Genomic DNA, 19,561 nt, shown 5'->3' on the forward strand with positions numbered 1-19,561 from the left:
ATGGATCTGAGGAGCTTATGGAAATGCATCTCTGTGATGGTAGACGTGAGCCAGAGTTTTTCTCTGGGATGCAAGTGGATTCAGCACCGGTACAAAGACGTGAGCCGGGACAGCCTGCAACTGGTAACACACATGGTAAGCCATGTGTGTTATCAGTTGGTAAGGGGGTCTTTATCACATGGTAAGGGGGTCGCTTGCAGGTGACTTCAGTGTCTAAGTCTGAAGGTGAATTAGGCATGTTATTTATGTGATTGTAATACATATTTGTATTGAATAAAAGTATGATAAAATGATCTAAATGTAATGTATCCTTAGGTTATCTTGGAAACACAGAGGTCATAGTTTAAGCTTAGATATTTATAGGTGGCATACTTTCTCAAATGTAATTAGGAGTTTTGTATCTATTTATATATCTATATCTATATCTATATCTATAGATAGATAGATAGATAGACAGTCCTTCTTCCAGCGCGTAAATACCGGGTACAACAAGCCAAAATTGGGCCCTATATGACATTACTGTACTTTTCACGTGTGGTGAAAGGCAAACACAAAATCATATTTTTTTTTTAAATTTCAGGGTAAAGAGTTCGTGATGAACGAAGAACACGTGGAGAACATCCCCTCCCCAGGTGGTGTTTACATAACAAACTCACAGGTAAGAGCAACATTACTGATTCCTGCAACTGCTACCCCTGGAATTTATTCAATACATCTTAAAGACATGTAATGATAAGCACGTGATAATACACTACACTTTCTCTCGTTGGTGTTTTTCAGGTGAGCAATATTTCGATTATATGCGAAGTGCTTCATCATATCAGTAAGCTGTACAATGGAAATATGGACTCTGTGAGGTGGGACCAAGAAAAGCTGGACAGGTTTCAAAGCAACCTCCATACTCAGACTGCTCATCTTAAACAATGTGTGAGTACTTCGTGACCATGCAGCTGCCTCAATGAGTTTCATCTGATCAAATAAATAAGAACAGGAGTACAAACACTGGACCCGCTGTTTAGAGTTTCATTTGAATGACTTTAAAAAAAACACCTTCATTTGATACGAACAGACTTCAATTCGGTATTGCATTTGTAGCAATGCTGATAGAAACGTTATAACTGGAGTTTCATTTTATTTATTTTCATGAAGATGGATAAGGAGGTGATCCACAGCTCAGGAGATCATGGGAAAGAGAACCAGAGAATTATTCATTATTTTAAGAAACTGGAAAATTATTTGAAACGAAAGGTATGCATATTTTATTCTTTTCTGAATACACAACCTTAAGCACACTGAATATTTGTTTTTTTCTTTTTAAATGTTTAGAGTTTGAACCATTTGCTTTTTATTTAGAGGCGTTGTGATCTCTGTCAGTTTGATTTTCTATGGTGCTATTCAAACAAACTTGCAGTCATAGGAAAACACTGAAACAAAATTAGACATACACGTCTTAACTTTTAATAATCCTTTACTTTTAAAAGCACACACATTTTGTACCGCTAAGATGTGATTGAAAATTCTCATAGAGCAGTGGTATAGAGGATGTAGCTTGTTTTATCACTGCTTAGTGTGTAATTCTTTCTAGTTTAGACAAAGAATATTCTGTAAAATGCATATATTTGGAATGTTTAAATCTTAAATGTTACCAATCTCTTTATTTACTCAATGCTATTTTGTTCTTTAGAAAAACAGTGCTCATGCCTGGGAGATTATCAGAACACAAGTTTGGAAACATTTGCAACGTCTTGACCTGATCACAGCTTCCTTGAGGAGACCAAGGAACACTTCACATGTTTAAAAGCAGAGCCTTCCCTTTGTAATATTTAACAGCAGTTCTGTGCTACATTTTAGGCTGCTATTTATGAAACCAAAAAAACCTGGAAGGCAACACATTTATTTATTGATTGATTGATTTTACTTGTTTATTTATTTATTTATTGATTGTATGTTGTGTACTTCATCTCATGGCGTTGTGTAAAGCTATTTATTTGTACAGTATTTATATTAAAATAAAACACATTGATTTTATGGCTATGTATTTGTTTGTTTGAAGGCAAAATTAATATAAAAAATTAAAAAAATGTAGTTACCTTAATGTTTGTTTACAACCACAATATGCAGCACACACAAAACTGTAGCGAAGCATAAAGAAACGTATACAATTGTTTGAATAGCGTTATAGCTAGAAGTATTTCTCAATGTCTTCTAGTGAAAACGTTTGTCAGATAATTGTATACTTTTCTTAATATATAAACTAGTATTGATTGTTTTTACAGATGAACACTCAGTATATGAATGAGCCCATGTCCATGTTACAATATGTATATAACAAGTTTATATATTTATATTAAAATGTATTAGATTATAGTCAAATTCAATCCGAAATGTCTGTAGGAGGCAGCAGTATTAGATGATAAAAGTTTGGTGTGATTGCGTGCAGACGGACACCATCATCATGTAAAGGGCCCCATTTTCAAGGGCCCATTAAAACATACATAAGACTACTTTAAATCAGTAATTGTTCTTTTGCATGCAATGTCCACTATGGCCAGCCGATGCCATAGTATAGCAGTTCATGTCATTATTTGTTGCGTATAATAGAACATTCTATACAAATGACAGTAGTACAGCAGTAGGCTAATACAAACTCGCAAAAAAAGATTTATACTTCTAGTTTTTTTTATTTCACTATAAACTCAATACTCCAAATAAATATATTCAGATACAACATGGTTACAAAAATAAATTAAAAATACATAAATCGATAAATAAACAGATATATACATGGAAAATAAATACATTAATAAATACTTGAATAACTAAACATATAAATGCATAAGTTAATGAAGTTAAATGATCACTTTCAGGTGTTGGTCGTACAATAAAACAATATATCAGTTACATAAAAAATAAAAAAAATCAATGCAGATCTGTTCTAAAATGTTCACCCCAGACCTGCTTCCTGAGATAAAGGTGTTTTTGTGTGCATTAACTGGATATAATAGAAAGGCATTTTTATTCAAACATGGGAATTGCTCATTTTTAATATCATGTAATCAAAGAAACTACAAAATGACATTGCAAAAGTCTACTGGAAGAAAGAAATACTTCTAGCTATAACGCTATTCAAACAATTGTATACGTTTCTGGAAGCCATAACAGTAGTCCAGTGTAAGCACGGGTAAGTTTTGAAGGGATGGGGTTAATTCTGTCCTGCCCACAATCACAGGTGTGGTCATTCCCCAATTAGGCATTTGAGTTTAGAAAACTGCTATAAGGATACACCTGCTTTCCATCCGTGTTACTAAGCACGTGATTTAAACTGCACCTTATAGTCAACACGGTTTACTAGATTCCATGTGCATACCATTCCCCTCATTAGTGCTATCTTCCCATATCATTTGAAGACATTGCAATGTATTAGGCATATTCAGCAGATGCTATTCAACCCAACACCTAATTGTTAACGCATGAGTGACCTTCTAATTTTGTAATTGATCATAAATCGTCTTTGAAAAGTAAACCAACTAATGCAAACCAAAGCGGCCATTCATCAGCAGCATGTATCTACTCAGAACAATCTCCATATTTTACAAATAATAAAAATGACGAAAAAAGATTTAAGCGTCATTGCTCAAACAATATATTTTTTAGATTTTATTTGTATAAATACATATCAATAAATAACATACAAAATGCTTAGACAATTACAACCATTAAATAAAAAACATATAAATATATAAATAAATGTTTATAAATAGATAAATTAAGGAAGCAACACCTACATAATAACACTTGTTCATAAATGGTGCTGTTACTTCAATACATCATATATTTTAACAATAAATAAATATGAAAAAGTAAACATTAAATCCAATTAATTTAAATACAAAAGTGAAATAAATAATTCAATAAATAAATACTTTGTTATATATATTTACAGAAATATCCAGAATGGATAAGACTTGATAAGTCTCTCCCAAAAGAAAAGGAAATATTAAACATTGGAATTATCCATCATGTGTGTTCTAATATGAGCAGTGAATCGATCCATCCTTTCCAAATTGTCTTGAACTTGTATTCTGATAACCTCCCAGGCACGAGCAGAGTAATTCTAAAACCAAAGGAAAGAGTTATTTCAGTTAGTTCAGTCAACAAATTGGGACCGATATCCTTATTTTTCAGTAGTTATTATGGAGTGATGGACTCCCTCTCCCAGAAGCCTTTGGAACTGCCTTGGATCACGTGATTGCAAGGCTCTCCCATGATTGCAACACGGAAATCACAGTAACAAGCATTATAAACATGTTAAAAACACCAAAGAAGGGGAATATTGTGCATCCTTAAAAAAGAATGTGTACAATTTGCATAAAATTAAAAAAGGGAAAGACATTTTATCCTGTAATATTCTAGAGCTACAATGGCAATAACAACAGAAATTACCATACCTTGTTATCCAAAAAATGTTCTAACTTCTTAAAATATGACTCCAATGTCTTCATTTCAGTAGATCGTCTGTTGTCGGAGTACTTCATCTCCTGCATCTGCGGAAAAAAATAAAATAAAAAATCAATCAATCAATCTACGTACATAAAGGCTTTACCCCAGTGTGTTTGTTCTAAAAGGGTTTGATATCTCTTTATAGACAAAAATACACCTAATGTAATTCTATATAGGTCTCACACCTGAAGTTTGAAAGAAGTTAAAACATGTGGTTAAAACATGTAACTGACTGCAGAATGGGTCAGTCATTAAGAGAAGCAGCTGATTGGTTAAGAAAGAAGGCATTGGACGTCTGGAGTCAATTTAACTCTCTGCAGGTTAAATTAACTAGAATGTGCAAGACTACATGAATGTAAGGCAGGCAAACCAAGCTTTCATTAAATTAAAATTGTCCTTTTTTAAATTAAAATACACTTTTGCTCTGTATTCCTTTAAAAACTGCACATACAATAACTATATAGTGAATGAATGTGCACAACAGGTAAGATTTATTGAATTATTTGCTTCATGAAAAAGGATTGATTAATAATGAAAATCGTACACAAGACTTGAGTTCTTTAGTCTGTCGGTAGAGGTTGTTCCTGAAGATATCCAGCGCAGTCCTGTTCCATGTTGTCACCGAGTCTTGATTTAAATTGAAAATCTTGCTGATGTTAAGAAATGCTTCATAAACCTCAAACACATTGTCTCCCAACTGTAAACAAAGACATGAACGAATCAGTTACAGCATTCTATAAAGCTTAAACTCTTGAAGTTCAGTTGAAGAATAAAACAGTTTTTTTAAGGAAAATGGGAAAAGAAAAACATAAAAATATAAAACTACAAAATCTTGCTTGCCATTAATGAAGCATGTTTTGGAGGTGCAATTTAACTACAGGTGTAAATGCAGTATAACTGTGTTACAGAAACTACATTTATTATAAATGGAACTCCTTTAGTTAGAATGTGGCCTAATGTTGCTACCACTGTATATAAACACACATACCAAAAAACAAACAAACAAAAAAAAACAATTGGCTCAAATTGAACCAAAATATAGTTATGTTTAATAACAGTGCAGGAAAACTGTATTTAAATACCAAATAATGTTATTTAAGTGCTCAATAAAAAATATTAAAAAATCAGGCAGGTTTACCTTTATGTGTTTGTGCATTTTGTAAGCTTTAGGTGGGATATGCATGTGTGCTCTTTCCTTAACAAACTCCTTGCCCTGAAAGCAAAATAAAAGAAAATGTCAAAATCCACCAAATGAAATTACTGCACAAATTATTAAGTAGAAAATCATGTATTATTATTATTATTATTATTATTATTATTATTATTATTATTATTATTATTATTATTATTATTATTATTATTATATGTATTTATTGGTCCTAAAGAATCAATATTTCACTTAAAAGTTGCACTGCAATAGGTTTTCAAACATTGCTCAACCCATACTCCCTTCATTAACACATGTATAGGCCCTAACCGAGAATACATGCATCCACCTTTCCTATTAGGTTTAACACTTTTAAACATCGCTCGTTCAATGTATACTAATGTTCTAAGTACAGTTTAAGATTATCTTACCATGTGTTTCAGCAGGTTCATGGTTTCTTTGCTGGTGGGTTTGTACAGGTCGTCTTTGATCCATTTGCATCCTAGCGATGAGCAGCAGCCGCATAATAGCGACAGTACAAAGCAGAATGCGAATATATTTCGGCCCATTGTGAGTCTTGTAACTTGTGTTCAAAGTTTGCGGTATAAAATTGTGAGCGGAAAGCTGTTCTAGTCTCGTGTCTCGAAGGATTTCCAGGCGGTGTGCTGAGTGCCATGCTGTACAGGTGAGTATATATACACCTGGCGAAGCAGGTAAGTCGGAAAGCGAAAACTGTAAGGAGTTTCCCCACAGCCGGGTATTCCTCTGCACATAGTTTGGTTTGCTATTTTCAAACGAAGACATTAGAAAGTGTAGAATGTGCAGCTACCTTGTGTTAGTATTCTATTAAAACATAATATTATTTTTTTCAAATGTATTCTGTATGGATCTAAGTTTGCTTTCACTTTAGCCTGCACTTTCTGTTAAAGCTAAGACAGACTTTTATCGTCCTTTCCTGCGTTGCCATTTGCGTTAATTAGCTGAAATCAAAAGCCCTTTTTGTATAATTTATACAGGTTTCCCATTAATAGTGAACAGTAACATGTCGTTCTTTCTTTCTTTCTTTCTTTCTTTCTTTCTTTCTTTCTTTCTTTCTTTCTTTCTTTCTTTCTTTCTTTGGCAACAGTTGTTGAACTCGTTAACACCGCCATGTCAAAATAAAGTACACAAACCACACTCATACATACAAACAAATAACAACAGCAAAGTAACGTCAAATAATACGCGTTGAAATCCACTGACAAACGCTGCATCGGCACAGCTAAAAAAAATGGACAGAACGCGTTATGAAACCCCCTCGCGCTTATTCTTTCATTTCGTCCATCTGTCAAATAAAATTGAAAGCACTTATAACGTAAAAGAAAAAATAAATAAAACAAAAAATAAATAACTCCGATAAAGCCTTGAAAGGAATTCCGCAATGGTCCAGTGATTTAAAAAAGCAACATGAAAACGGAAGATGAGTTGCTACATGTACTCCTTTCAACCGCTCTTCTGGTCTCTGACGTAGGCTGTTCCATGAGTGTTTTTGGAAATCGGAAGTGTGTTGGGGCCAGTGCGCTTTCACTATCTAACTCCGAGCTGTTTCAACATTTATTTGTAGAAATTTTAAAAATACAACTTTGGGGTGCTTAAGAGACTTGTATATTATATAATCGAATCATATATTTCACCTCGCCTCGGGGTAGATGTTTTGTTGCCTATTAGGTGCTTGTGCGTGTTAGGGGGTTGGGGGGTTACAAGGTTGTCATGGACTCTGCCACACATGATATAAATGAAGATGTGCAGTGATAAACGTTGGAATATATAGTGTCAATAAGTTGGAATAATTTGGTCCGGTGTCCGTCATGTAATAGTGTTGTCCTCTTGGATTTGCAAGAGTCTGGCGGACCTCATATGGGGTTCCAGCGCATCGGCAGGATAGCTGAGGGCGTCGAAACAAAGCCGAGGAACGGGGTCAGCAATTCATTAAGACGAATGGAAAGGGCAATTCATATGGTACCTATATATAGGAACTCGAACAATTTCCAACCAAAACCAGCTTAACTGTGTTTTTCGAGGAACAATTGTACTGCATACCTAGTAATAGTTTACACCGTCTTCACCAATTAGCTAGCACAGGCCTATTGATTTATGACTAGGAGGTAGCATCTAGAAAATGAAAGTATTCCATGTGGATCCCGTCGTGGAAAGTTCAAACTCCTCCCAGATTCGCTCTCATAGTGTAAACTCCAGGCAGGCAGGCAGCATGGATCTCAACACACAACATCCCGAGGACGTCAATGCTGAAAGGTAAGTTATATTTTTGCTGCTTCACATCATTATTTTAAGTCATGCATTGTCGAATTGTACACATATTGTCGATTTTACAAACCAGATAACATAGTTGTCACTGTTTTCACAGTATATACAGTGCACTATATACATCCTTTCAAAATGGATCTGAGGAGCTTATGGAAATGCATCTTTGTGATGGTAGCCGTGAGCCAGAGTTTTTCTCTGGGGTGCAAGTGGATTCAGCACCGGTACAAAGACGTGAGCCGGGACAGCCTGCAACTGATAACACACATGGTAAGCCTTCACATCAGGGGGTCGCTTGCAGGTGACTTCAGTGTCTAAGTCTGAAGGTGAATTAGACATGTTATTTATGTGATTGTAATACATATTTGTGTTTAATAAAAGTATGATAAAATGATCTAAGTGTAATGTATCCTTAGGTTATCTTGGAAACACAGAGGTCGTAGTTTAAGCTTAGAGATTTATAGGTGGCATACTTTCTCAAATGTAATTAGGAGTTTTCTATCTATTTATTTACCTATATCTATATCTATATCTATAGATAGATAGATAGACAGTCCTTCTTCCAGCACGTAAATACCGGGTACAACAAGTCAGAATAGGGCCCTATATGACATTACTGTACTTTTTACGTGTGGTGAAAGGCAAACACAAAATCATATTTTTTTGTTTAATTTTAGGGTAAAGAGTTCGTGATGAACGAAGAACACGTGGAGAACATCCCCTCCCCAGGTGGTGTTTACATAACAAATTCACAGGTAAGAGCAACATTACTGAGTCCTGCAACTGCTTCCCCTGGAATTTATTCAATACATCTTCAAGACATGTAATGATAAGCACGTGATAATATACTACACTTTCTCTCGTTGGTGTTTTTCATGTGAGCAATATTTCGATTATATACAAAGTGCTTCATCATATCAGTAAGCTGTACAATGGAAATATGGACTCTGTGAGGTGGGACCGAGAAAAGCTGGACAGGTTTCAAAGCAACCTCCATACTCAGACTGTTCATCTTAAACAATGTGTGAGTACTTCGTGACCATGCAGCTGCCTCAATGAGTTTCATCTGATCAAATAAATAAGAATAAGAAATCGGAATTGCATTTGTAGCAATACTGATAGAAACGTTATAACTGGAGTTTCATTTTATTTATTTTCATGAAGATGGATAAGGAGGTGATCCACAGCTCAGGAGATCATGGGAAAGAGAACCAGAGAATTATTCATTATTTTAAGAAACTGGAAAATTATTTGAAACGAAAGGTATGCATATTTTATTCTTTTCTGAATACACAACCTTAAGCACACTGAATATTTGTTTTTTTCTTTTTAAATGTTTAGAGTTTGAACCATTTGCTTTTTATTTAGAGGCGTTGTGATCTCTGTCAGTTTGATTTTCTATGGTGCTATTCAAACAAACTTGCAGTCATAGGAAAACACTGAAACAAAATTAGACATACACGTCTTAACTTTTAATAATCCTTTACTTTTAAAAGCACACACATTTTGTACCGCTAAGATGTGATTGAAAATTCTCATAGAGCAGTGGTATAGAGGATGTAGCTTGTTTTATCACTGCTTAGTGTGTAATTCTTTCTAGTTTAGACAAAGAATATTCTGTAAAATGCATATATTTGGAATGTTTAAATCTTAAATGTTACCAATCTCTTTATTTACTCAATGCTATTTTGTTCTTTAGAAAAACAGTGCTCATGCCTGGGAGATTATCAGAACACAAGTTTGGAAACATTTGCAACATCTTGACCTGATCACAGCTTCCTTGAGGACACCAAGGAACACTTCACATGTTTAAAAGCAGAGCCTTCCCTTTGTAATATTTAACAGCAGTTCTGTGCTACATTTTAGGCTGCTATTTATGAAACCAAAAAAACCTGGAAGGCAACACATTTATTTATTGATTGATTGATTTTACTTGTTTATTTATTTATTTATTGATTGTATGTTGTGTACTTCATCTCATGGCGTTGTGTAAAGCTATTTATTTGTACAGTATTTATATTAAAATAAAACACATTGATTTTATGGCTATGTATTTGTTTGTTTGAAGGCAAAATTAATATAAAAAATTAAAAAAATGTAGTTAACTTAATGTTTGTTTGTTTACAACCACAATATGCAGCACACACAAAACTGTAGCGAAGCATAAAGAAACGTATACAATTGTTTGAAAAGCGTTATAGCTAGAAGTATTTCTCAATGTCTTCTAGTGAAAACTTTTGTCAAATAATTGTATAATTTTCTTAATATATAAACTAGTATTGATTGTTTTTACAGATGAACACTCAGTATATGAATGAGCCCATGTGCATGTTACAATATGTATATAACAAGTTTATATATTTATATTAAAGTGTATTAGATTATAGTCAAATTCAATCCGAAATGTCTGTAGGAGGCAGCAGTATTAGATGATAAAAGTTTGGTGTGATTGCGTGCAGACGGACACCATCATCATATAAGGGGCCCCATTTTCAAGGGCCCATTAAAACATACATAAGACTTTAGTTTAAAGCAGTAATTGTTCTTTTGCATGCAATGTCCACTATGGCAGTGGACATTGCATGCAAAAGAACAATTACTGCTTTAAACTAAAGTCTTATAGTATAGCAGTTCATGTCATTATTTGTTGCGTATAATAGAACATTCTATAATTCTATACATTCTATGACAGTAGTACAGCAGTAGGCTAATACAAACTCGCAAAAAAAGATTTAAACTTCTAGTTTTCTTTTTATTTCACTATAAACTCAATACTCCAAATAGATATATTCAGATACAACATGGTTACAAAAATAAATTAAAAATACATCAATCGATAAATAAACTGATATATACATGGAAAATAAATACATTAATAAATACTTGAATAACTAAACATATAAATGCATAAGTTAATGAAGTTAAATGATCACTTTCAGGTGTTGGTCGTACAATAAAACAATATATCAGTTACATAAAAAATAAAAAAAATCAATGCAGATCTGTTCTAAAATGTTCACCCCAGACCTGCTTCCTGAGATAAAGGTGTTTTTGTGTGCATTAACTGGATATAATAGAAAGGCATTTTTATTCAAACATGGGAATTGCTCATTTTTAATATCATGTAATCAAAGAAACTACAAAATGACATCGCAAAAGTCTACTGGAAGCCATAACAGTAGTACAGTGTAAGCACGGGTAAGTTTTGCAGAGATGGGGTTAATTCTGCCCTGCCCACAATCACAGGTGTGGTCATTCCCCAATTAGGCATTTGAGTTTTAGAAAACTGCTATAAGGATACACCTGCTTTCCATCCGTGTTACTAAGCACGCGATTTAAGGTGCACCTTATAGTCAACACGGTTTACTAAATTCCATGTGCATATCATTCCCCTCATAAGTGCTATCTTTCCATATCATTTGAAGACATTGCAATGTATTAGGCATATTCAGCAGATGCTATTCAACCCAACACCTAACTGTTGCGTGATGTATGCGTGACCTTGTAATGGAACATACATCGCCTCTGAAAAGTAAACCAACTAAAGCAATCCATAACGGGCATTCATCAGCAGCATGTATCTACTCGGATCAATCTCCATATTTTACAAATAATAAAAATGACAAAAAAAGATTTAAGCGTCATTGCTCAAACAATATATTTTTTACATTTTATTTGTATAAATACATATCAATAAATAACATACAAAATGCTTAGACAATTACAACCATTAAATAAAAAACATATCAATATATAAATAAATGTTTATAAATAGATAAATTAAGGAAGCAACACCTACATAATAATACTTGTTCATAAACGGTGCTGTAACTTCAATACATCATATATTTTAACAATAAATCAATATGAAAATGTAACATTAAATCCAATTAATTTAAATAAAAAAGTGAAATAAATAATTCAATAAATAAATACTTTGTTATATATATTTACAGAAATATTCAGAATGGATAAGACTTCATAAGTCTCTCCCAAAAGAAAAGGAAATATTAAATGTTGGAATTATCCATCATGTGTGTTCTAATATGAGCAGTGAATCGATCCATCCTTTCCAAATTGTCTTGAACTTGTATTCTGATAACCTCCCAGGCACGAGCAGAGTAATTCTAAAACCAAAAGAAAGAGTTATTTCCGTTAGTTCAGTCAACAAATTGGGACCGATGTCCTTATTTTTCAGTAGTTATTATGGAGTGATGGACTCCCTCTCCCAGAAGCCTTTGGAACTGTCTTGGGTCACATGATTGCAAGGCTCTCCCATGATTGTAACATGGAAATCACAGTAGCAAGCATTATAAACTTGTTAAAAACACCAAAGAAAGGGAATATTGGGCATTCTTAAGAATGAATGTGTACAATTTGCATAAAATTAAAAAAGGGAAAGACATTTTATCTTGTCATATTCTCGAGCTACAATGGCAATAGCAACAGGAATTACCATACCTTGTTTTCCAAAAAATGTTCTAACTTCTTAAAATATGACTCCAGTGTCTTGACTTCAGTAGATCGTCTGTTGTCGGAGTACTTCATCTCCTGCATCTGTGTAAAAAATAAAAGAAAAAATCAATCAATCAATCTACGTACATAAAGGCTTTACCCCAGTGTGTTTGTTCTAAAAGGGTTTGATATCTCTTTATAGACAAAAATACACCTAATGTAATTCTATATAGGTCTCACACCTGCAGTTTGAAAGAAGTTAAAACATGTGGTTAAAACATGTAACTGACTGCATAATGGGTCAGTCATTAAGAGAAGCAGCTGATTGGTTAAGAAAGAAGGCATTGGACGGCTGGAGTCAATTTAACTCTCTGTAGGTTAAATGAACTAGAATGTGCAAGACTACATGAATGTAAGGCAGGCAAACCAAGCTTTCATTAAATTAAAATTGTCCTTTTTTAAATTAAAATACACTTTTGCTCTGTATTCCTTTAAAAAATGCACATACAATAACTATATAGTGAATGAATGTGCACAACAGGTAAGATTTATTGAATTATTTGCTTCATGAAAAAGGATTGATTAATAATGAAAAACGTACACAAGACTTGAGTTCTTTAGTCTGTCGGTAGAGGTTGTTCCTGAAGATATCCAGCGCAGTCCTGTTCCATGTTGTCACCGAGTCTTGATTTAAATTGAAAATCTTGCTGATGTTAAGAAATGCTTCATAAACCTCAAACACATTGTCTCCCAACTGTAAACAAAGACATGAATGAATCAGTTACAGCATTCTATAAAGCTTAAACTCTTGAAGTTCAGTTGAAGAATAAAACAGTTTTTTTAAGGAAAATGGGAAAAGGAAAACATAAAAATATAAAACTACAAAATAGTATGTAAATACATTATAAAAATCTTGCTTGCCATTAATGAAACATGTTTTGGAGGTGCTATTTAACTACAGGTGTAAATGCAGTATAACTGTGTTACAGAAACTACATTTATTATAAATGGAACTCCTTTAGTTAGAATGTGGCCTAATGTTGCTACCACTGTATATAAACACACATACCAAAAAACAAACAAACAAACAAACAAAAAAAACAATTGGCTCAAATTGAACCAAAATATAGTTATGTTTAATAACAGTGCAGGAAAACTGTATTTAAATACCAAATAATGTTATTTAAGTGATGAATAAAAAATATAAAAAAACAGGCAGGTTTACCTTCGTATGTTTGTGCATTTTGTAAGCTTTAGGTGGGATATGCATGTGTGCTCTTTCTTTAACAAACTCCTCGCCCTGAAATTAAAAGAAAAGAAAATGTCAAAATCCACCAAATGAAATTACTGCACAAATTATTAAGTAGAAAATCATTTATTATTATTATTATTATTATTATTATTATTATTATTATTATTATTATTATTATTATTATATGCATTTATTGGTCCTAAAGAATCAATATTTCACTTAAAAGCTGCATTGCAATAGGTTTTCAAACATTGCTCAACCCATACTCCCTTCATTAACACATGTAATAGGCCCTAACCGAGAATACATACATCCACCTTTCCTATTAGGTTTAACACTTTTAAACATCGCTCGTTCAATGTATACTAATGTTCTGAGTACAGTTGAAGGTTATCTTACCATGTGTTTCAGCAGGATCATGGTTTCTTTGCTCGTGGGTTTGTACAGGTCGTCCTTGATCCATTTGCATCCTAGCGATGAGCAGCAGCCGCATAATAGCGACAGTACAAAGCAGAATGCGAATATATTTCGGCCCATTGTGAGTCTTGTAACTTGTGTTCAAAGTTTGCGGTATAAAATTGTGAGCGGAAAGCTGTTCTAGTCTCGTGTCTCGAAGGATTTCCAGGCGGTGTACTGAGTGCCATGCTGTACAGGTGAGTATATATACACCTGGCGAAGCAGGTAAGTCGGAAAGCGAAAACTGTAAGGAGTTTCCCCACAGCCGGGTATTCCACTGCATATAGTTTGGTTTGCTATTTTCAAACGAAGACATTAGAAAGTGTAGAATGTGCAGCTACCTTGTGTTAGTATTCTATTAAAACATAATATATATATTTTTCAAATGTATTCTCTATGGATCTAAGTTTGCTTTCACTTTAGCCTGCACTTTCTGTTAAAGCTAAGACGGACTTTTATCGTCCTTTCCTGCGTTGCCATTTGCGTTAATTAGCTGAAATCAAAAGCCCTTTTTGTATAATTTATACAGGTTTCCCATTAATACTGAACAGTATCATGTCTTTCTTTCTTTCTTTCTTTCTCTTTCTTTCTTTCTTTCTTTCTTTGGCAAATTTGTTGAACTCGTTAACACCGCCATGTCAAAATAAAGTACACAAACCACACACATACATACAAACAAATAACAACAGCAAAGTAACGTCAAATAATACGCGTTGAAATCCACTGACAAACGCAGCATCGGCACAGCTAAAAATAAAATGGATAGAACGCGTTATGAAACCCCCTCGCGCTTATTCTTTCATTTCGTCCATCTGTCAAATACAATTGAAAGCACTTATAACGTAAAAGAAAAAAAGAAAAATAAATAAATAACTCCGATAAAGCCTTGAAAGAAATTCCGCAATGCTCCAGTGATTTAAAAAAGCAACATGAAAACGGAAGATGAGTTGCTACATGTACTCCTTTCAACCGCTCTTCTGGTCTCTGACGTAGGCTGTTTCATGAGTGTTTTTGGAAATCGGAAGTGTGTTGGAGCCAGTGAGCTTTCACTATCTAACTCCGGGCTGTTTCAACTTTTATTTTTAGAAAATTTTAAAAATACAACTTTGGGGTGCTTAAGAGACTTGTATATTATATAATCGAATCATATATTTCACCTCGCCTCGGGGTAGATGTTTTGTTGCCTATTAGGTGGTAGTGCGTGTTAGGGGGTTGGGGGGTTGCAGGGATGTCATGGACTCTGCCCCACATGATATAAATGAAAATGTGTAGTGATAAATGTTGGAATATATAGTGTCAATAACATATTGCTGAGAACCAATTAAAAAGGAGCACTCAGGTGTGTAGTGTATGTTGCCTACGCTTTAGCAAATACATTCTCCCTATGTAAAAGATTCGCACAATGATATAATGTTTGTTGGTGATGTAATTTGGTCCGGTGTCCGTCATGTAATAGTGTTGTCTTCTTGGATTTGCAAGAGTCTGGCGGACCTGAAGCTGAAGGCGTCGAAACAAAGCCGAGGAACGGGGTCAGCAGTTCATTAAGACGAATGGAAAGGGCAATTCATATGGTACCTATATATAGGAACTCGAACAATTTCCAACCAAAACCAGCTTCACTGTGTTTTTCGAGGAACAATTGTATTGCATACCTAGTATTAGTTTGATACCGTCTTCATCAATTAGCTAGAATAGGCATATTGATTTATGACTAGGAGGTAGCAAATAGAAAATGAAAGTATTCCATGTGGATCCCGTCGTGCAAAGTTCAAACTCCTCCCAGATTCGCTTTCATAGTATAAACTCCAGGCATGCAGGCAGCATGGCTCTCAACACACAACATCCCGAGGACTTCAACGCTGAAAGATAAGTTATATTTTGCTGCTTCACATCATTATTGTAAGTCATGCATTGTCGAATTGTACACATATTGTCAATTTTACAAAGCAGATAACATACTTGTCACTGTTTTCACAGTATATACAGTGCACTATATACATCGTTTCAAAATGGAGCTGAGGAGCTTATGGAAATGCATCTTTGTGATGGTAGCCGTGAGCCAGAGTTTTTCTCTGGGGTGCAAGTGGATTCAGCACCGGTACAAAGACGTGAGCCGGGACAGCCTGCAACTGGTAACACACATGGTAAGCCATGTGTGTTATCAGTTGGTTGGGGGGTCGTTATCACATGGTAAGGGGGTCGCTTGCTGGTGACTTCAGTGTCTAGGTCTGAAGGTGAATTAGACATGTTATTTATGTGATTGTATTACATATTTGTATTTAAGAAAAGTATGATAAAATGATCTAAATGTAATGTATCCTTAGGTTATCTTGGAAACACAGAGGTCGTAGTTTAAGCTTAGAGATTTATAGGTGGCATACTTTCTCAAATGTACTTAGGAGTTTTGTATCTATTTATTTATCTATAGATAGATAGATAGATAGATAGATAGATAGATAGATAGATAGATAGATAGATAGATAGATAGACAGACAGCCCTTCTTCCAGTGCGTAAATAGCGCGTACAACAAGCCAAGATAGGGCCCTATATGACATTACTGTACTATTTTACATGTGGCAAACAGAAAATCATATATATTTTTTAAATTTCAGGGTAAAGAGGTTGTGATAAACGAAGAACACGTGGAGAACATCCCCTCCCCAGGTGGTGTTTACATAACAATCTCACAGGTAAGAGCAACATTACTGAGTCCTGCAACTGCTACCCCTGGAATGTATTCAATACATCTTCAAGACATGTAATGATAAGCACGTGATAATACACTACACTTTCTCTCGTTGGTGTTTTTCAGGTGAGCAATATTTCGATTATATGCGAAGTGCTTCATCACATCAGTAAGCTGTACAATGGAAATATGGACTCTGTGGTGTGGGACCGAGAAAAGCTGGACAGGTTTCAAAGCAACCTCCATACTCAGACTGCTCATCTTAAACAATGTGTGAGTACTTCGTGACCATGCTGCTGCCTCAATGAGTTTCACCTGATCAAATAAATAAGAACAAGAGCACAAACACTGGACCCGCTGTTTAGAGTTTCATTTGAATGACTTTAGAAAAAACACCTTCATTTGATACGAACAGACTTCAATTCGGAATTGCATTCATAGCAATGCTGAAAGAAATGTTATAACTGGAGTTTCATTTTATTTATTTTCATGAAGATGCATAAGGATGTGATCCACAGCTCAGGAGATCATGGGAAAGAGAACCAGAGAATTATTCATTATTTTAAGAAACTGGAAAATTATTTGAAACGAAAGGTATACATATTTTATTCTTTTCTGAATACACAACCTTAAGCACACTGAATATTTGGTTGTTTTTTCTTTTTAAATGTTTAGAGCCATTTGCTTTTTATTTAGAGGTGTTGTGACCTCTGTCAGTTTGATTTTCTATGGTGCTATTCAAACAAATTTGCAGTCATAGGAGAACACTGAAACAAAAGTAGACATACACGTCTGTTAACTTCTAATAAGCTATTAGTTTTAAAAACACACACATTTTGCCCTGCTGAGATTTGATGGAATACTCTCATAGAGCAGTGGTGTAGAGGATGTAGCTTGTTTTATCACTGCTTAGTCTGTAATTCTTTCCAGTTTAGACCAGAATATTCTGTAAAAATGCATATGTTTGGAATGTTTAAATTGTAAATGTTACCAATCTCTTTACTTACTCAATGCTATTTTGTTCTTTAGAAAAACAGTGCTCATGCCTGGGAGATTATCAGAACACAAGTTTGGAAACATTTGCAACGTCTTGACCTGATCACAGCTTCCTTGAGGAGACCAAGGAACACTTCACACGTTTAAAAGCAGAGCCTTCCCTTTGTAATATTTAACAGCAGTTCTGTGCTACATTTTAAAATGCTAAAACAATCCTAATTTATTAAAGGAGTTAAACAGTGTTCTTCGTAGTTATATAAAGTGGATGCACTGTTAATTATTTTTCTTAGGCTGCTATTTATGAAAAAACCCACTGGAAAGCAATTTATTTATTTATTTATTTATTTATTGATTGATTGATTTATTGATTGATTGATTGATTGATTGTATGTTATGTACTTCATGCCATGGCCTTGTATGAAGCTATTTGTACAGTATTTATATTAAAATAAAACAGATTGATTGTATGGCTTTGTATTTGTTTTTGTTTGAAGGTAATAATATAAAAAATGAAATGTAGTTACCTTAATGTTTGTTTGCAATCAGAATATGCAGCACACACAACTGTAGTGAAGCATAAAGAATCATATACAATTGTTTGAAAAGCGTTATAGCTAGAAGTATTTCTCAATGTCTTCTAGTGAAAACTTTTGTCAAATAATTGTATACTTTTCTTAGTATATAAAACACCATTGATTGTTTGTATAGATGAATGAGTGCATGTTTACGATATGTATATAACAAGTTTATATATTTATATTAAAGTGTATCAGATTATAGTCAAATTCAATCTGAAATGTTTGTAGGAGGTAGCAGTATTAGATGATAGAAGGTTGGTGGCAGACGGATACCATAATCATATAAGGGCCGATTAAAACATACGTAAGACTTTAGTTTAAAGCAATCTTTGATCTTTTGCAAGCAATGTCCACTATGGCCAGCAGATGTCGTGGTATAGCAGTTCATGTGATTATCTTTTACACAGCTTCCTATAATAGAACATTCGATAAAAATGACAGTAGTACAGCAGTAGGCTAATACAAACTCGCAAAAAAGATTTATACTTCCATTTTTTTTATTTCACTATAATCTCAATACTCCAAATAAATATATTCAGATACAACATGGTTAAAAAAAAAAAAAAAAAAAAAAACAATGTAAATAAACATGTAATCAAAGAAACTACAAAATGACATCTACTGGAAGCCATATTATCATCTTTATTATTTATTTATTTATTTATTTATTTCTTAGCAGACGCCCTTATCCAGGGCGACTTACAGTCGTAAACAAAAATACATTTCAAGAATCACAGTACAAGTATTAATACAATTAAGAGCAAGATAAAATACAATGACTTCGGTTCTAGCAAGTACAAGTATGTTACAAAATACGATTCAATAACGGAGCAGATAACAGTGTCAGTGATAGCTACATCAGCATATAATTAAATACAAAATACTACAGATTAAATAACACTTGTGACAGATCACAGAACTCTAAAGTACAGGATTAAGCAGGGCTAAATTTTGCAGGGATGGGGTCAATTCTGTCCTGCCAACAATCACAGGTGTGGTCATTCCCCAATTAGGCATTTGAGTTAAGAAAACTGCTATAAGGATACACCTGCTTTCCATCCGTGTTACTAAGCACGCGATTTAAGGTGCACCTTATAGTCAACACGGTTTACTAGATTCCATGTGCATACCATTCCCCTCATTAGTGCTATCTTCCCATATAATTTGAAGACATTGCAATGTATTAGGC

At 34.0% G+C, this 19,561-nt stretch overlaps 5 protein-coding genes across 5 annotated transcripts; 3 read left to right on the plus strand and 2 right to left on the minus strand.

Moving 5' to 3' along the window:
- Positions 1 to 1,798, plus strand: LOC131701942 (interferon a3-like). The gene is made up of 5 exons (XM_059002870.1): positions 1 to 135; positions 581 to 658; positions 781 to 927; positions 1,150 to 1,248; positions 1,685 to 1,798. The coding sequence occupies exons 1-5, from the start codon at positions 1 to 3 to the stop codon at positions 1,796 to 1,798; spliced, it is 573 nt and encodes a 190-aa protein (XP_058858853.1).
- A 2,178-nt stretch (positions 1,799 to 3,976) lies between these two features.
- LOC117434857 (interferon a3-like) lies at positions 3,977 to 6,216 on the minus strand. Its single transcript, XM_059002967.1, has 5 exons — positions 6,079 to 6,216; positions 5,639 to 5,713; positions 5,045 to 5,197; positions 4,449 to 4,544; positions 3,977 to 4,114 (listed from the first exon to the last, which is right to left on the minus strand). Exons 1-5 carry the CDS (start codon positions 6,214 to 6,216, stop codon positions 3,998 to 4,000), a joined length of 579 nt encoding a protein of 192 aa, XP_058858950.1. The 3' UTR covers positions 3,977 to 3,997.
- Positions 6,217 to 8,083: 1,867 nt separating this feature from the next.
- On the plus strand, positions 8,084 to 9,761 carry LOC131701939 (interferon a3-like). Its single transcript, XM_059002797.1, has 5 exons — positions 8,084 to 8,218; positions 8,626 to 8,703; positions 8,826 to 8,972; positions 9,113 to 9,211; positions 9,648 to 9,761. The coding sequence occupies exons 1-5, from the start codon at positions 8,084 to 8,086 to the stop codon at positions 9,759 to 9,761; spliced, it is 573 nt and encodes a 190-aa protein (XP_058858780.1).
- Positions 9,762 to 11,956: 2,195 nt separating this feature from the next.
- Positions 11,957 to 14,192, minus strand: LOC131701943 (interferon a3-like). The gene is made up of 5 exons (XM_059002871.1): positions 14,055 to 14,192; positions 13,629 to 13,703; positions 13,005 to 13,157; positions 12,410 to 12,505; positions 11,957 to 12,075 (listed from the first exon to the last, which is right to left on the minus strand). Exons 1-5 carry the CDS (start codon positions 14,190 to 14,192, stop codon positions 11,959 to 11,961), a joined length of 579 nt encoding a protein of 192 aa, XP_058858854.1. The 3' UTR covers positions 11,957 to 11,958.
- A 1,766-nt stretch (positions 14,193 to 15,958) lies between these two features.
- On the plus strand, positions 15,959 to 18,098 carry LOC131702007 (interferon a3-like). The gene is made up of 5 exons (XM_059003355.1): positions 15,959 to 16,255; positions 16,725 to 16,802; positions 16,925 to 17,071; positions 17,294 to 17,392; positions 17,828 to 18,098. The coding sequence occupies exons 1-5, from the start codon at positions 16,121 to 16,123 to the stop codon at positions 17,939 to 17,941; spliced, it is 573 nt and encodes a 190-aa protein (XP_058859338.1). The 5' UTR covers positions 15,959 to 16,120; the 3' UTR covers positions 17,942 to 18,098.
- The last annotated feature ends 1,463 nt before the right edge of the window (positions 18,099 to 19,561 follow it).

The sequence above is a fragment of the Acipenser ruthenus genome, chromosome 28 (assembly GCF_902713425.1).
Source record: "Acipenser ruthenus chromosome 28, fAciRut3.2 maternal haplotype, whole genome shotgun sequence".
Classification (NCBI taxonomy): Eukaryota; Metazoa; Chordata; class Actinopteri; order Acipenseriformes; family Acipenseridae; genus Acipenser; species Acipenser ruthenus.

Excerpts from the sequence above, each read along its gene's own strand:
- LOC131701943 (XM_059002871.1), bottom strand. The coding sequence starts at position 14,192 with ATGGGCCGAAATATATTCGCATTCTGCTTTGTACTGTCGCTATTATGC. Across the intron at positions 13,158-13,628 it reads AAATGCACAAACATACGAAG|TTGGGAGACAATGTGTTTGA; the intron begins GTAAACCTGCCT and ends CTTTGTTTACAG. Across the intron at positions 12,076-12,409 it reads AACATTTTTTGGAAAACAAG|AATTACTCTGCTCGTGCCTG; the intron begins GTATGGTAATTC and ends TTTTGGTTTTAG.
- LOC131702007 (XM_059003355.1), top strand. The coding sequence starts at position 16,121 with ATGGAGCTGAGGAGCTTATGGAAATGCATCTTTGTGATGGTAGCCGTG. Across the intron at positions 16,256-16,724 it reads TGCAACTGGTAACACACATG|GGTAAAGAGGTTGTGATAAA; the intron begins GTAAGCCATGTG and ends TTTAAATTTCAG. Across the intron at positions 17,393-17,827 it reads AAAATTATTTGAAACGAAAG|AAAAACAGTGCTCATGCCTG; the intron begins GTATACATATTT and ends TTTGTTCTTTAG.
- LOC117434857 (XM_059002967.1), bottom strand. The coding sequence starts at position 6,216 with ATGGGCCGAAATATATTCGCATTCTGCTTTGTACTGTCGCTATTATGC. Across the intron at positions 4,545-5,044 it reads CTAAAGAACTCAAGTCTTGT|ATGCAGGAGATGAAGTACTC; the intron begins GTACGATTTTCA and ends TTTTTTCCGCAG. Across the intron at positions 4,115-4,448 it reads AACATTTTTTGGATAACAAG|AATTACTCTGCTCGTGCCTG; the intron begins GTATGGTAATTT and ends CTTTGGTTTTAG.
- LOC131701942 (XM_059002870.1), top strand. The coding sequence starts at position 1 with ATGGATCTGAGGAGCTTATGGAAATGCATCTCTGTGATGGTAGACGTG. Across the intron at positions 659-780 it reads TTTACATAACAAACTCACAG|GTGAGCAATATTTCGATTAT; the intron begins GTAAGAGCAACA and ends GGTGTTTTTCAG. Across the intron at positions 928-1,149 it reads CTGCTCATCTTAAACAATGT|ATGGATAAGGAGGTGATCCA; the intron begins GTGAGTACTTCG and ends ATTTTCATGAAG.
- LOC131701939 (XM_059002797.1), top strand. The coding sequence starts at position 8,084 with ATGGATCTGAGGAGCTTATGGAAATGCATCTTTGTGATGGTAGCCGTG. Across the intron at positions 8,219-8,625 it reads TGCAACTGATAACACACATG|GGTAAAGAGTTCGTGATGAA; the intron begins GTAAGCCTTCAC and ends GTTTAATTTTAG. Across the intron at positions 8,973-9,112 it reads CTGTTCATCTTAAACAATGT|ATGGATAAGGAGGTGATCCA; the intron begins GTGAGTACTTCG and ends ATTTTCATGAAG.